Source organism: Convolutriloba macropyga, chromosome 2 (assembly GCF_964194025.1).
Source record: "Convolutriloba macropyga chromosome 2, txConMacr16.3, whole genome shotgun sequence".
Taxonomy (NCBI): domain Eukaryota; kingdom Metazoa; phylum Xenacoelomorpha; order Acoela; family Convolutidae; genus Convolutriloba; species Convolutriloba macropyga.
In genome coordinates, this window is record NC_134469.1 from 71,597,766 (window position 1) to 71,611,375 (window position 13,610).

The 13,610-nt window shown below is 33.0% G+C and overlaps 1 protein-coding gene across 1 annotated transcript in view; it reads right to left on the bottom strand.

Moving 5' to 3' along the window:
• The window catches only part of LOC142335439 (choline transporter-like protein 1), a 44,583-nt gene extending 37,135 nt beyond the window's left edge, over nt 1-7,448 (bottom strand). Inside the window, exon 1 of the mRNA XM_075383927.1 lies at nt 6,964-7,448. Coding sequence (XP_075240042.1) covers nt 6,964-6,987 — 24 coding nt within the window. The 5' untranslated portion in view covers nt 6,988-7,448. The remainder of the gene's footprint in view (nt 1-6,963) is intronic.
• Nucleotides 7,449-13,610: the final 6,162 nt, after the last annotated feature.

The following is a 13,610-nucleotide window of genomic DNA, read 5'->3' on the forward strand; positions in this document are numbered from 1 at the left end:
GCATAATATTGAAATTAAAAGAATGTTGTAATAGCCGTCTTTTTTCCCAGGAGTTATCGGAGTTTAAATCAAGCTTTAGTGAACATTCGACTCGTCTCCGTTGCTCTTGATCACATTTTCCGTAATTTTTCAACAAAGTTTCATCAATTTTGCTTAAAAAAATATTTTAAAACAGTTATAAAAAGTGAACTTTGGGTTACATAGAGGATATTCGTCGAAATGTTTGATTTTACTTTTTTTGCTAAATTTGTGTATAAACTTTTGAAAATTCCGCCCTCTTTTCGGCGAAAATAGAACCAAGAATGGGTCTTTAGCCGGCTTAATTTAAATCTACCAAAAATGCATGGCTGCAAAATTGCTGATACAATCTCAGAATGAAGAAACTCAGAAGAGGGCTGTTTTTAATTCCACTTCTAAAGAAAGTCTTCTGAAATCGCCAATATGCTATCAACCAATGTGTTTGTGTGAACTTTCAATTAATTCTTCAGTCTTATCTTCATTTGTAGTTGTAAAACTAACTAATGAATCTAATGTCTCTCACTATATTTCGCTTAAAAAATTAATGTTTCCAATCTCATATTCTTTAGCTTGTAGCCAGCAGTCATCAAATAGAGGTCACGTCCTATTCCTGAATGTAACAGAACTTACCTGGTGAGCATTTGTATGTTTTTACTAATGTTTTCATGAACAATGATACAATGAGTTTTCGCGTCGTTTATGGATAATTGTCCAAGCTTTTTTTTTGTCTCTCGTCACATTATCACTTTAGCAACACGTCCCATTGACGTTGAAAAAAAACTCAGTCCAAAAAAATGCGTTCAGTGAATAACTTGTGTTCAACACTGTCTGTTTCCTTAAATTTTTTTGAATTTTTGAGTCTTGCTTCTATTTGACGTTGTTATGTAGTCTTAAGACTGAGTCTCTCTCTGATCACCAGGCGAGCTGAAAAATTTGCTTCTGTTGTTTCCTTTCCGTTTTTGTCTGTTTCCGACAAACAAGATAAGGTAGGACCTTTTATGGATAGTTGTATGGACATTGTTTGGATTTCCGATTTTTTGTAATGCTTTCAACTCGAATGAACTTCCTGTGAAAAGCACAGAGTATAAAATATTGTTAGCTTTGAAAATCTGCTGCAAAATGTTAAAGTTCAATGTTAACAGTCAATGATACAAAAAACTGATTCTCACCTGGTTTCTGTTGGCATCATTGCAGCATTTTTTTTGGAATTTTTCTGAAGTTGGGCGCAAGTAAAAGAGTTCATTCCTAATGCAAATTTACTGAGGCATTTTTGGTTCCTCTAAAAACTCGAATTTTTCATTCTTCCCACTTTTATTTTAAAATTTGAAAGAGAATTGCTTTTATCGCAGAAGCTAGCTAAAACCCAAAAACTATTGCAAAGGCAGACTTTTTGGCATTATCATTTCACCTATAGGAGGTATGATGCTTTGTATGCTTTGAAATGCAAGTAGACGAACATTCTGTGCCATGCAGGGACTCATATCTTGCGAGCATTCTTCTTCTGTACTTTCTCTAAAAAAATTTTGTAATCTTTAGTTCTGCTTACAATTACCAACTACTGTTATTATTAGAGGGATGTTGACGACTTATAGAACTAACATTTGATAAGTTTTTAGAGTAATAATGTTTGTTATTAATAACCTCAATTTACCTTTGCTTTACTTGAATTGTTCTCACTTATTAATAAGCTCTATAGTCACACTTAAACATAACCCCTGAGTAGAAATTCAAATATAAAAAGCACACTTAAATACTGTTGTGGGCCGTCCATAACAAAAAGACCCCAAAAAACTGACCGCTCAATTCTCAATTTACATTATTTTATATCAAATCACCAAATGTTAACTGTAATTGTAGTTTTGAAAGCAAACTACTATTAAGTTTACAAAATCATAGCTGAAACGCATATGAGGTAGAAAGACAAACGGGTATTCGGGGAAAGGTTAAAACTGAAAAAAAACACGAGTCGCACACCAATTTTGGCCGAGTAAATTTTCCTGTATGCAAAACAGTTTTCTTTATTGTGATCAATAAAGCCTTGTTTTACACTCTAATAATCATGAGACTCTATTCAGTTCTTAGATATAAACGCATCAAAAAGCTAGAAAAATATAATGAACTTTGAAATTTTGCACTTTTTTGCTATGCAATGCTGTAGTTTCCAGTACGCCTCTCAGTTCTTCTTTTGCGCCCTGTATAATCCCAGAAAATGACAATAAGAAACAGTAAGTGTTTTTTTTTGTCTGAAAGAAGTGTATTAGTATATTCAAAAAAGTAAACTTGAAAAACTAATGCTGATAGAAACCAAACAGTTGCATTAGGTTTTGATAATGTTAGATAAAGTTGACCAGGTTTTCCTCATGCTGCAATACTGAGAAAATATACATACATTGTTAACAGTGATGGTGTATTTATTAAGCTTGCTGCTAGCTCGCAGTCTAACTTCAATGACGTCTAGGGTCACCATGAACAATCAACATCTTTCATGATGACCCTAGTTAACTGTTATCTTAAAATCTTGCTAGATTCATACAAGATAATAGTATTCGTATAGTATCTACTATTATAACCGTCTGTAGCAAGATCTTGCAAGATAACGTCGGCTTTGGGCCAGATTATCATATTGATATGGTTTGCTTGTAAAATAATGTTCAATTTTTCAATATTTTCAATTTTTCTTTCTTCTCTGAGAAAGGCTGAAGTATATATTTTAGCCTTTCTCTGGGAAGAGAGATATTGAAGAAAGTGGAGTCATACTTAGTAAAAAACATTTAAGAAGCAAGAAACGGTCACTCATCTATGATGAAAATTTTTGAAAAAGAATTCAAGGCCGATTATGACGCATACTTTTTTGAATGCATACTACTGCTTGAAGTCACATTAGATAAAACAGCGGAAAAAGTTCACCAAACAGAGTTCAATACATAATTGATATCAGACCAGGCCCACTGGAGAGCACATATGATCCTTGAATTCGCTCGAATTTACACAGTACGGAGCACTTCAAAAACGTACGGGAGTCTGATCAGCGTCGGCCTTGAGCGCACTTCAGTCTGGCCAGAGACAAGTTCAGTCTGGCCAGAGACAAGTTCCGTCTGGCCAGAGATAAATTTAAATTTGTCTGATCAAAGATAAGTTCAGGCGCAAATTTGCACAATCAGAAATAATTTCTAGTCCACGTGAGTCTGACATTGGCCAATTTATTTTGAAGATTTAAAGGAAATTTTCACTGGATTTTTTTACCTGATTGTGAAAACATTGTGAAAACATTTTGCTTGATTGTAGAAAATTCCTAGATAAATCTTTTGCCAAAAATGTCGGTTGTGAATATATTACAAGGATATTGAAACAGACCTTATGGTCACTCTATTGTAACTTGACTATTTTGATCATAAAAGGGTCGGATAATAAATAATTTTGAGCGCATGATAGAGATTTCGAGCGCAGGGTCAGCGACAGATTTGAGGGCTGGATAGTGTGATCAATTGAGTTTGATCAGAAACACTTTTGGGCCTACATCGATTTAAAGAGAAGTGAATTCTAAGGCACTTAGAGCTGATCATGAGCCGCAGGTGGGTCTCAGTTGAAAATTGCATCAATAGCTTCCATTGCTTTTGTGAATGAAAACCTCGCTTCAAAGTTCTATCTTTAGTTTGAAAATAATTTTTGAAATTCAAGTTGTACCAACTTTTACCTCAAATAATTTCAGAATTGAAAATGAAATTAAATCGTATTTAATTGACTTAAGCTGATTCTTATACACTTTTATCTTATCAACACGTTTTTTTCATTTATCTCCGCTACCTATATAATTTATATGATGAAGAATTTAAAGTGTATCTTAACTTATTGTGGTCTATCAATAAACGCATCAACCTTATTTGCGGTTCTCTTTTTGCAGGATTTGGAATCTTGCTACAAAGACTGAGACAAACTAACAAAATAAACGGTTGAAAAGATGCTTTCGTTTATCAAGGAAATGTGGAAAATGCAAAAAAAAAACTTTAAGGCGAACTATCATTCACATATTAATCCCTTTTTATTACTACACCGCATCAATTCAATATTTCCTGATTAGCAAAACAACGCGCTGAATCAAGGACAAGTGAATTGAGAAAATAATTTGTTTATAGGCTAATAAATTTGTTTTTTGGAGCTTTGCGTGAATAACACGCTCAATAGTAGAAAAGTTTTGCAGATAAATTAAAGCCACCTCGAGATCTATAAATATTATTGGGACAAAATTTGGATTGTTTGGTTAAAGTGTACGCTGAAGATTTTGTCCTTAAGAATTTTAAAAAAGTTATTGATCATGAGACTTCAAAAAAATAAATAATAGGTTTCTGCCAAAAACAAAACTATGATCACATTAAGATCAAATTACTGACAAAATTGGAAATAGTTCAATTATATTCAGATCCAAAAGTTCTAGCAAACCTGGTAGAATTTCCAGCGGAATGTTTTATTCGTTTTGCGCATCAACAGAACTTAGCAACTTGAAGATGTTGGGTTGCAGCTAAGCATGAACTTCAATCAGTTCATTATTTTTCGTTCAAAATAAAATGCACTTGATTGAGCGTTGAGAAAAAGCAGTTTTTTAGTGTAAAACAAAAGCTTTCGAAGATGCGTTAATTCGTTCAATTTATGACAATGTGGAAGGCAATACTTTTAACACTTGTTTCTGGTTTTAATGAAGCTGGCGAAACACCATAAAAAACTACAAATTTTTTTAAAAAACATTAAAAATTTACCTAAATTTCAGCAACAATATGAAAAAAAAATGATGCATAAAAGAGTACATCGGGAAATGCATAAAGCGTACTGTTGATAGATGGAAATTGATTTCACAGGAGAGTTTGAAATTGTATAAATCAAAACCAGCTGTCAAACGAAATTACAAAGTCATTTTTTCAACACCCATAAAGACAACTGTAAATTATCATGCTATTTGAGACATTGTTTCTCTATGGGGTTCAAAAACAATATTAGTTGACATTCGATCAAATTTCTTTAAGCAAAACTGCAAAATAAACTAGAAGATAAAACACCATCTAGAATAACACCAAAAAATCACAACAATTTTCAATTTATGTTTCACTTTGTCCTTAAATTTTTTTGCTCCGGAATTGTACTTGAACAGTCGATTTCAATTGGGATATAGCACCTGCAAGTAAAATTATCGAAAAAATTTGTCCACAATTTTTTGAACAAAATATGCTCAAAATGAGACAGTGGCAAAAATGACAGTTGCAAAAATGACAGTGGCAAAAATGACAAGGGCAAAAATGACAGTGGCAAAAATGACAGTGGCAAAAATGACAGATTTGTCTGTAGAAGTTTTATTTAAATTCTGACCACAAAATTTTTGAGTGTTTGATATGCGTGCAACAATAGAGTGTATCATAGTGTACTAAAATAAGCTTGTATTCTTACTTCCTTAATGCTCGAGCTGTGCAACCAATTTGCGTAGTTTACTTTTTTACTCAGTGGATACAATTCTACATCTCCACAATCTTCATTGTTCAACTCAGTGGAAAACCAAAGTTTGGTTAGAACTTGTACCATTGATTTGAACCAATCATGATTGAAGTATATTAATTCAAATTCTTTTTTCACTCTGCAGTTGTTTGGCAAACTAGTTGCAGATATGGCAGGGACTTTCTTTTCGCTAGCAACTAATTTTCTCAAACTTCAACTAAATTTGGCTATTAACCCTTTTTATCAATAAGTTATACGAAAATTCCATGGATCAGGAACAGATCTATAATTTCAATCTATAATAAATTTGCAAATAAGCTGAAATGTTGAACATTGTATGCCAAAGACAGAATTTCATCCGATTTCAAAAAAAAAAATTCTTTCAATTGCTTCATTGGCACATCATCATTTACTGTATAATATTACGTTTTAATTTTGTACTTCGACTTTAATTACACACTACTTTTCCATGTTGCTAATTTAGTATGGTTTAAGAAATTCAGTATATTTTACCAGGTTTCAAAATTTATATTATAAAAAGGGGAAGAAAATGAGTTTAAAACGGGTGTTCTTTTAGCCCACAAACTATAAAAAGTAAAAGAGGGATGGATACTCCATTAAGAAACAACGCAAGTGTTAAATGGTTGAACGTAACATCAAACTGGAAATGTAAACTGAGAATAAGAACAGCTTTTGTAACAGACAGAAATCCATGTCAAACTTCTAAAAACATTCATCGTATCCTTATTTTATTATATCGAACTGGATACTTTAACATAATTAATCAATATTGTTATAGTTTTCGTACTATGTATTTATTGATCTACATATGAGCGTTATTAATGTATTTTTATAACGGAAATATTACTCTACCTCTTTTACAAGAGTATATAGTCGGATAGTGCTAGGAACATAAAACTTGGCACTTCCACTTTGAGCACAGAAACAGGTTGCACGCGACTGCTAACCTTTGAGGGTGTAAATGGAGCCTCTGTCTTACTTGGCATACCTTGATATGAAATTTTTTCTTATTTTGTTCATGTTAAAAATGGCTCGAGAGAAAAAGTTCCGAACAATGATAAGAGTAGGGTTATAACAAATATGCGAAAGCTTAAGACAAGTTCAAAATGGTTAAAACGATAAGCAGTAATGGATATGTTGCTTCGAATCCAGTACTGGTACATTTACACAGCAGTTGCCCTGCTTACAACCCTAAGAGAAAAGCAGAAATTTGTAACACTTCAGCTGAAAACCATTGACGTTTTAGAAACGCGTTTATACTTTCAGAAACTCGTTTGTAGTTTTAAATTCATTCAGATGAGGTCAGTTTCTTGAAAAATACAGTGCATTAAGTGCATTTCTAACTGAAACTTTAATTACGCCGATGACTCAACTCGGGTACAGAGTTATGAACCTTCATCAATTATCAACCTTTGAGAGACGTGGATTCCACAAATAAACGCTTACCTGTTTTTCCTCAGCAGAACCCATCCTCAAACCCTGCTAGTAACGAGTAATACGAAATAGTCTAACTGCTTATCTTCAACTTATCACTAATTTGTTACTACTAATTTTATGTAGCCACGGCGGAGTCTTTTAAACTAATTTCACTACACTTGTGCACTTGTAGGGAGCTTTGACATAAAAGTTCAATCACTCAAATCCACAACAACAATTAGAAACAACTACAATCTTCAAAGAGCGTCCATGCACTCTTTCAAATTTTAATAAATCCCCCGTTCAATATATCATAAATGAAAAGACACAATATGTATAGATATAATACTATTTGTGCATATATTTTAGGGAGGCCAAAAAACTCTGGTTATAGTTTGGCTGTATGGTGTATAAGCAGTGTTTTAGGAATATGGTAACATCTGGCATCGCACAACATCACCTCCATTAAATTTCTATCAATCCACTAGTTTTTCTCCTCTGAGAGCTGTTTATAAGTTTCATTTGATATCCCAATTTGTTCCAACACTTCCCAAAACTGGTCCTTTCTTTTCGCATGCGACATGGTGTAACAATAATGTCTTAAATTAGTATTGGTTTGAAATTAAGTTTTTCCTTATATTCATAAAGGCTTATAAATGTAAACTTATAAATGTTAACCAAAGATTACATTTCAGTTGTATAACAGTTTGATGGCACGTTTTTGATTTATGAACGCACAAATGGTTGTTTGACGGTGAATCAAAAAATAGAGTAAATTAGCTCTGATCAGCTCAGTAGTAAGCATTCAGCAAGGAGGATCGGTAAAGCGCCTTTGCATTTTTGGTTTAAATGTCTACCGAATGAGGAAGACAAACTTAAAAAATTCAAATTATGTTCAAAATAATTGGTGTGTGAAAAAAAGTGCGTCCAAATCAAGTCACTTAGTAAAGTGAATAATGCCACATTGGAAGACCGACGAGACCAGTCATCTATCAAGACTACGAGACAAAACAAACAACAACAAACAACAAAATCAATTGAAAACAATAATAAACATTTTACTTCTAAAACTCATGTCTAATTTAAAAAAAAACACTCTATAACAAAGTCAAAAAACCATTGAATGCCTACAATTGACAAACTGTACTTTACTAGAGACAATAAGAGACCAGTTCCTAATGAGACTAGGTATCAAGTAGACAAAAAAGAACAAAAACGGCAAAGTTAAAAAAATATCTTTTTTGAAAACAAATAATGTTGGAAACCATTGGATATCAACTGAAAACTTAAAGAAGTTTATGTTCTTTCATACTACCATATGGAGACATTGAGACCAGTCATTATCCAATATATCTTGTACGCCTACAAAAACAAACAACAGATACGAAAGAAAAAGTAAATTCAACAAAGTTTTCCGAGAAAACGGTGAAACCCGTTAAAACATTGATCTATTGCAAAAAACAGTATATAATCAGTTTCGCCTTTTTATAATAATGTGATATGTGACCTCTGAAGAATGATATTAGGTACCAAACAACAAAAAAGAACAAAATGAAGTTGAAAAATAGATTTATTTTTCGAAATTAATTGATTTCAAAGTCAATGAAATATTAGCTATCAATTGAAACTTATAAACAGTTTCGCTTAGTTCTCCTATAAAAGTAACTAAGATCGGTCCTTTTTCAGAATATGTCAAGTCTACCAAAAGGAGGACAAATACAGTTAAAAATCGAAAAATTTTTGCGAATAACCGGTATCGAAGCCATTAAAACAAGGAGCAATGCATTTTAAACATTACATATATTCAATTGTTCCAATTGTTCCTTTTACCAACACCAAAAACATGATATGTGACCTGTCAGTAATGACACTAGGTAACAAAACGAAACAAGAACAGTAATGTGCAAAATGTAAAAAAGTTTCTACATTTTCAAAACATTAATTCAGAGTCTTGAAAAAGCTTAGCTATCAACTGAAATCAGGAAATATTTACTTTGTTCGACGCAAGGAAGCTTCTCAGACCTAAAATTATCCATGTCCGACAACAATAAACCACGACAACAAATATAGGAATTCCATTAAATTCTGCTCGGAGACGGTGGCGAAGCCATTAAAACCATGATCTACTCACAGTAAAAAATTTTAATGCACAATTGTGCCTTCTTCTTGATATAATGCCAATAATGTAATATCTGGCCCGTAATTAATGCAACAAGATGAGAAAAAGGTCCTCAAAGAACAGAAATGTCCAGAAATCGAAATTTGTGACCACACGTAGTATCAAAGCAGAAAAACCATTACATTAAAACAAAAACGCAACAAAAGACTAATTTCAATCCATTGGAAAGCTATAAATTGACCAAAAAAGAAAAAAATGGCAAAGCCCAACAATGCATCGTTTAATTTGAAAATAAGTATTTTTAAAATTCAAAACGACCATAAGCTTTGAAATAAAAAATAGAAAGGTTTCCTTGACACTCCTAAGAATGCAAATTTTACCTGTCTTTAGTCAGCCCTGATTTGAAATACTTTGTTTTAAAACCAAGACATTTATTCAAAAACTATTCCATCCAATAGAAAGTCCCTTCAGAATGTCAACGTTTCAAACTGAATTGTTCTCATTTGAAAAATCAACAAAACATTAAATTGAAAACAACAATTAGGAATATTTAAAAAACTAGGACCAAATATGGATATTCATCGCATATTCTGCAGTAACTTTATTAAAAAGTGACGTAATTTCTAGATATTAAATTGTCATCAGTTGAAATTTTTCGACCTCTTCCGAAATTAGTCACTTCATTTTGCCGTCATTCCAACGAGACACCATAACAAAACATTTCAAAACCTGGAGAGAATTCTACCTTTCTCAATATTTGACAAATTTAAAGCATAGAAAAAACAATTAATCGCAAGACCTATATGAAAGGTGAGTTTTTTATGTATACACCAATTTTTGAAATCACCAGAGCTCAAACATCTAACCTTTTCACCTTGAACTCATCACTTCTCGGCTACCTGACTCTGCAGTTAATTCTCAGTAAACGCTACTTCAGGCATAATACTTTGACTTAATATAACTTCTACCTTAACAAATATTACCGAAAAAAAATGGATCACCAATACGATTGATTTCACTGTACAAAATATAGAACTCAAACATACCGGTTTGATCAGATCACAGCGGATATTAAACATTCAGATCACATAGTGAGTGTGAGTAAGAGAATGAGTTGCGGAAAGTAATATTGACAAAAAATACGACATGCAGGAAACCAAAAAAAGTCAAGGAGAGAAAAAAGTTAAGCAAATGAATAAACTAAATGTTAACAAAAACATTTGATCATGAAATTCACATTCACAAACATGGCTAAAATTACTTATTTTACTGCAATTTGATCAGTGCATCTCCTTTCACTGATGTCAACAAAAATTTGGAAGGAACACTGACAAACTATTATAGAAACAATATGTTTGACAGTTAAAAAAGTATTAACAGGTTATTTAACAAAGAAAATAATTACAATGGTTATGAAAAGCTTGTCAAAAAGTAGTAATCTATTTCAAAAAAAAATCTTATTTTTAGCAGTAATCTTTTAGTCAATGCCAACTTAACGATATTCAACAAACTCAAGCGGGGAGTTCGGGGTTCTTGAATCTCCAATGAACCAAATTCACGGGTCATGAGTTGATACACTACCTATGACTGGCGATTGCAGACGTTGTACATCTGGGGGCAATCTTTCGGCCGCAACCACAATAATTTGGACAGCAGAGGTTGCGAGTTGGACATTAGAAATACCACCCGCTCGTTGTTTGCGCTGCTTTGGGCGTGAAGCAGCTGGTTTCCAAGATGTATTCGATTGATTTGAGAAGGAAGTTACAAACCCCTAATATTGTGGTTTCTTTCTGGTTCTAATTATACAAATTTACAAAAAAAAATTAAAGCACCGATGAGCATAGGATAAAGAACGAATATAATCTGTGTTTCACACACCTAAGACAGTAATAATCCCGCTTCATAAAACTTTCCGTTAGTCTTCAGAATAATACTCAACGCTTTCCTAAATTGTTGTCTGCTGTTAAGCGCCAGCCAAAAACAAAATATCGTCGCCATAGGAATTTGTAGCCCAAATTGGAGAAACTGCCAAGCAATTTTTTGTTAAGAGCAAACACAAAAATAATAGCTGTAAAAGTTAGATGACGTTGCTCAGTGTTCCAAAATAAGAGAAGTGCAGTTTGTGTTGGCACTTTGGCCAAAAATACAAAAAAAAGATAAAATATCAATATACCAAAAACTGAAAAAAAAACATTGAAACGATTTCCATTTTTTTTTCGAAAACTTGACCAAAAAAAACATTGCAGATTCAGCAACTATTCACTAAGTCGAAAGTAGCTCATCAAAAAATTTTGCAACACCAAGCTTTCTGACAGGTAGCACAAACAAAAGAAAACTAGCCATAAAGACTGAAAAACTAATTTTAACAACTGAATATCACCCGTCTATTATGGGCAATTGGAGATAGGTAGCTACAAAATGAGTCCTAATGTCTAAAGATAATTTGGACAAAAACGCTCCTAAAGGTAAATCGTTGATTGATATAAATCCGAAAATTCACTTTGAACAGAAGTAATTTAATTAAAAGTTTCTAATTTAATTGAGTGCTTAGAGAAAGTTGATTCTGAACAAAAACTTTCTTACACTCACACTTAAACCTCGCTGTCTCTCAGAAAAGAACAAGTACGTCAGCAAATTCCGACCGTTCAAAAACATCACTTAGCATCGAGACTTTCTGGGGGGACAAACCGTTAACGGGTCCACCATTGCCCTTGGACAAACCAATATTAAAATAAATCTTTTGGAAGAAAAACAAATCTTTGGAAGAATATCGACTAACTCCAACAGCTACTGTGACTCTACCGCCAAAACCACATTGAGAGGAAACAATTGGTGAGTTACCAGCCAAATCAAAACCAGCTCAAAAACACCAAATGAGAATGAGCTGCCAAAACAGTTTCAAAATTGTAGGACAGGGTATCCTTCGAGGCCAAAAATTTTGATTACGAAGCAGACAACAGCCTATTACATTAGACCTCTATGTTTTTCCAGCAACAAAAAAGATCGCCAGTTCCTGAAAAAAAAACTACAGGAGTGAGCCAAATTTTGTCAAACTGAAAAGGAAGAAGAAAGACTGATTCCCGATGTCTTTATAGCAAAAATTATGGACATTGCGGAAAAAATACAGGTACTGAAAGAGAGAGAGAGAAAGAGAAAAACAGACTGTTGCTCCGCACTGCGCGTTAACAATTGCCAGTGACAATGGCCGTCCAAAGCCAAACATAGCTGGCAGATTGCCAGAAAATAGCCGCAATAGCTTCATAGATCTGTAGTCTCAAAAAAAGTAAAAAAGACAGACCAAAAAAACTTACTCTTTTCATTAAAGGCTGAGATGTTAAATTTTGATGAAGAATCTGTATAACTTATTGCTGTTTCTATTAGCTGCTCTTAAATAACCTTCTATTAGAGTGAAAAGCACCCATTTGACCTATTATCTTTGAATAAAAGCAAAGAAAAGTCAATTTCAGAGTGAGGAAGTCAATTTTGAGAGTGAGATAAGTCACGAGTGACCAAAAATTTAATCACGCGAATGAACTAAGAGTGAAAAATGACGTCACGCAAGCAATTCAGTTGAAATTGCCTGAACGAATGAACAAAACGCAGATTTGAAGTGATTGTGACGTCATATGGTTGTAACAAAAATCATGACGAAATAAAAAACAGCCGGAACAATTCCGGAAACGAATCGAAGTCATGTCCTCCAAAAAAATGCCTTTTTAAAAAGCTAAAATCTCTATGCCAAAAGCATCAATGAAGAGAAAACGACAGTCTTAAGTCAAAAACAAAAGCATTTTTACCAGACGAAACTAACATCAAAAATCAGGAAAATTCAATTTCTTGGCCGTGTAGTACAAGTACAAATACCAACGAAAACTATTGTTTCACGCACAAAACAACACATTATCCAACCACAAAAACCCATCCAAGCCTTGATGAATTCAAACAATCTATTTTTAAGAAAAGGAGAAAAAATGAGCAAAAATTGTGTAAATTCTCATTTTTTTTAAATTGTCAAAAGACTGCTTTGTAGTAAAAAAACTTCCATCTTTTTCCATCTTTAATAGTAAATAGAGCCTACAGGCGTGAGAGAGACTTTAATTCAAATTTCCAATAAATTTGATAAAAATATAAGGGTCCAATATAATGATCCAAAAAACACAAAACGACAAAATCAACAAAACCTTCGAATTTGTCAACAAAAAGACAAAAGAAACAGATTATTTCAACGGAAAAATTCGTTTGAAATTAAACTAAGACCTCAATAATATCTGTAGAAAGTAATTATCAGTCAAAATGATCAAACGGCATTTCATGCAAATATCAGTGCCACACTGTCAAATGAAATCAATTGCAATGCAAATAAAAGTCTAAGGAAAAAGGCTAAAATCATTGTCATTTAACAACTGATAAAAGCACCGCTGATCCGAAATATAAGTATCAGGAGCATGATAGACTGATACATGCTAGAATAAGGAAAGAAACAAAAACATGGGAAAAACAGACTAGTTCTTGATTGTTGAAAGTTAAATACCAAATTTAAAACATGAAGTAGAAAAAC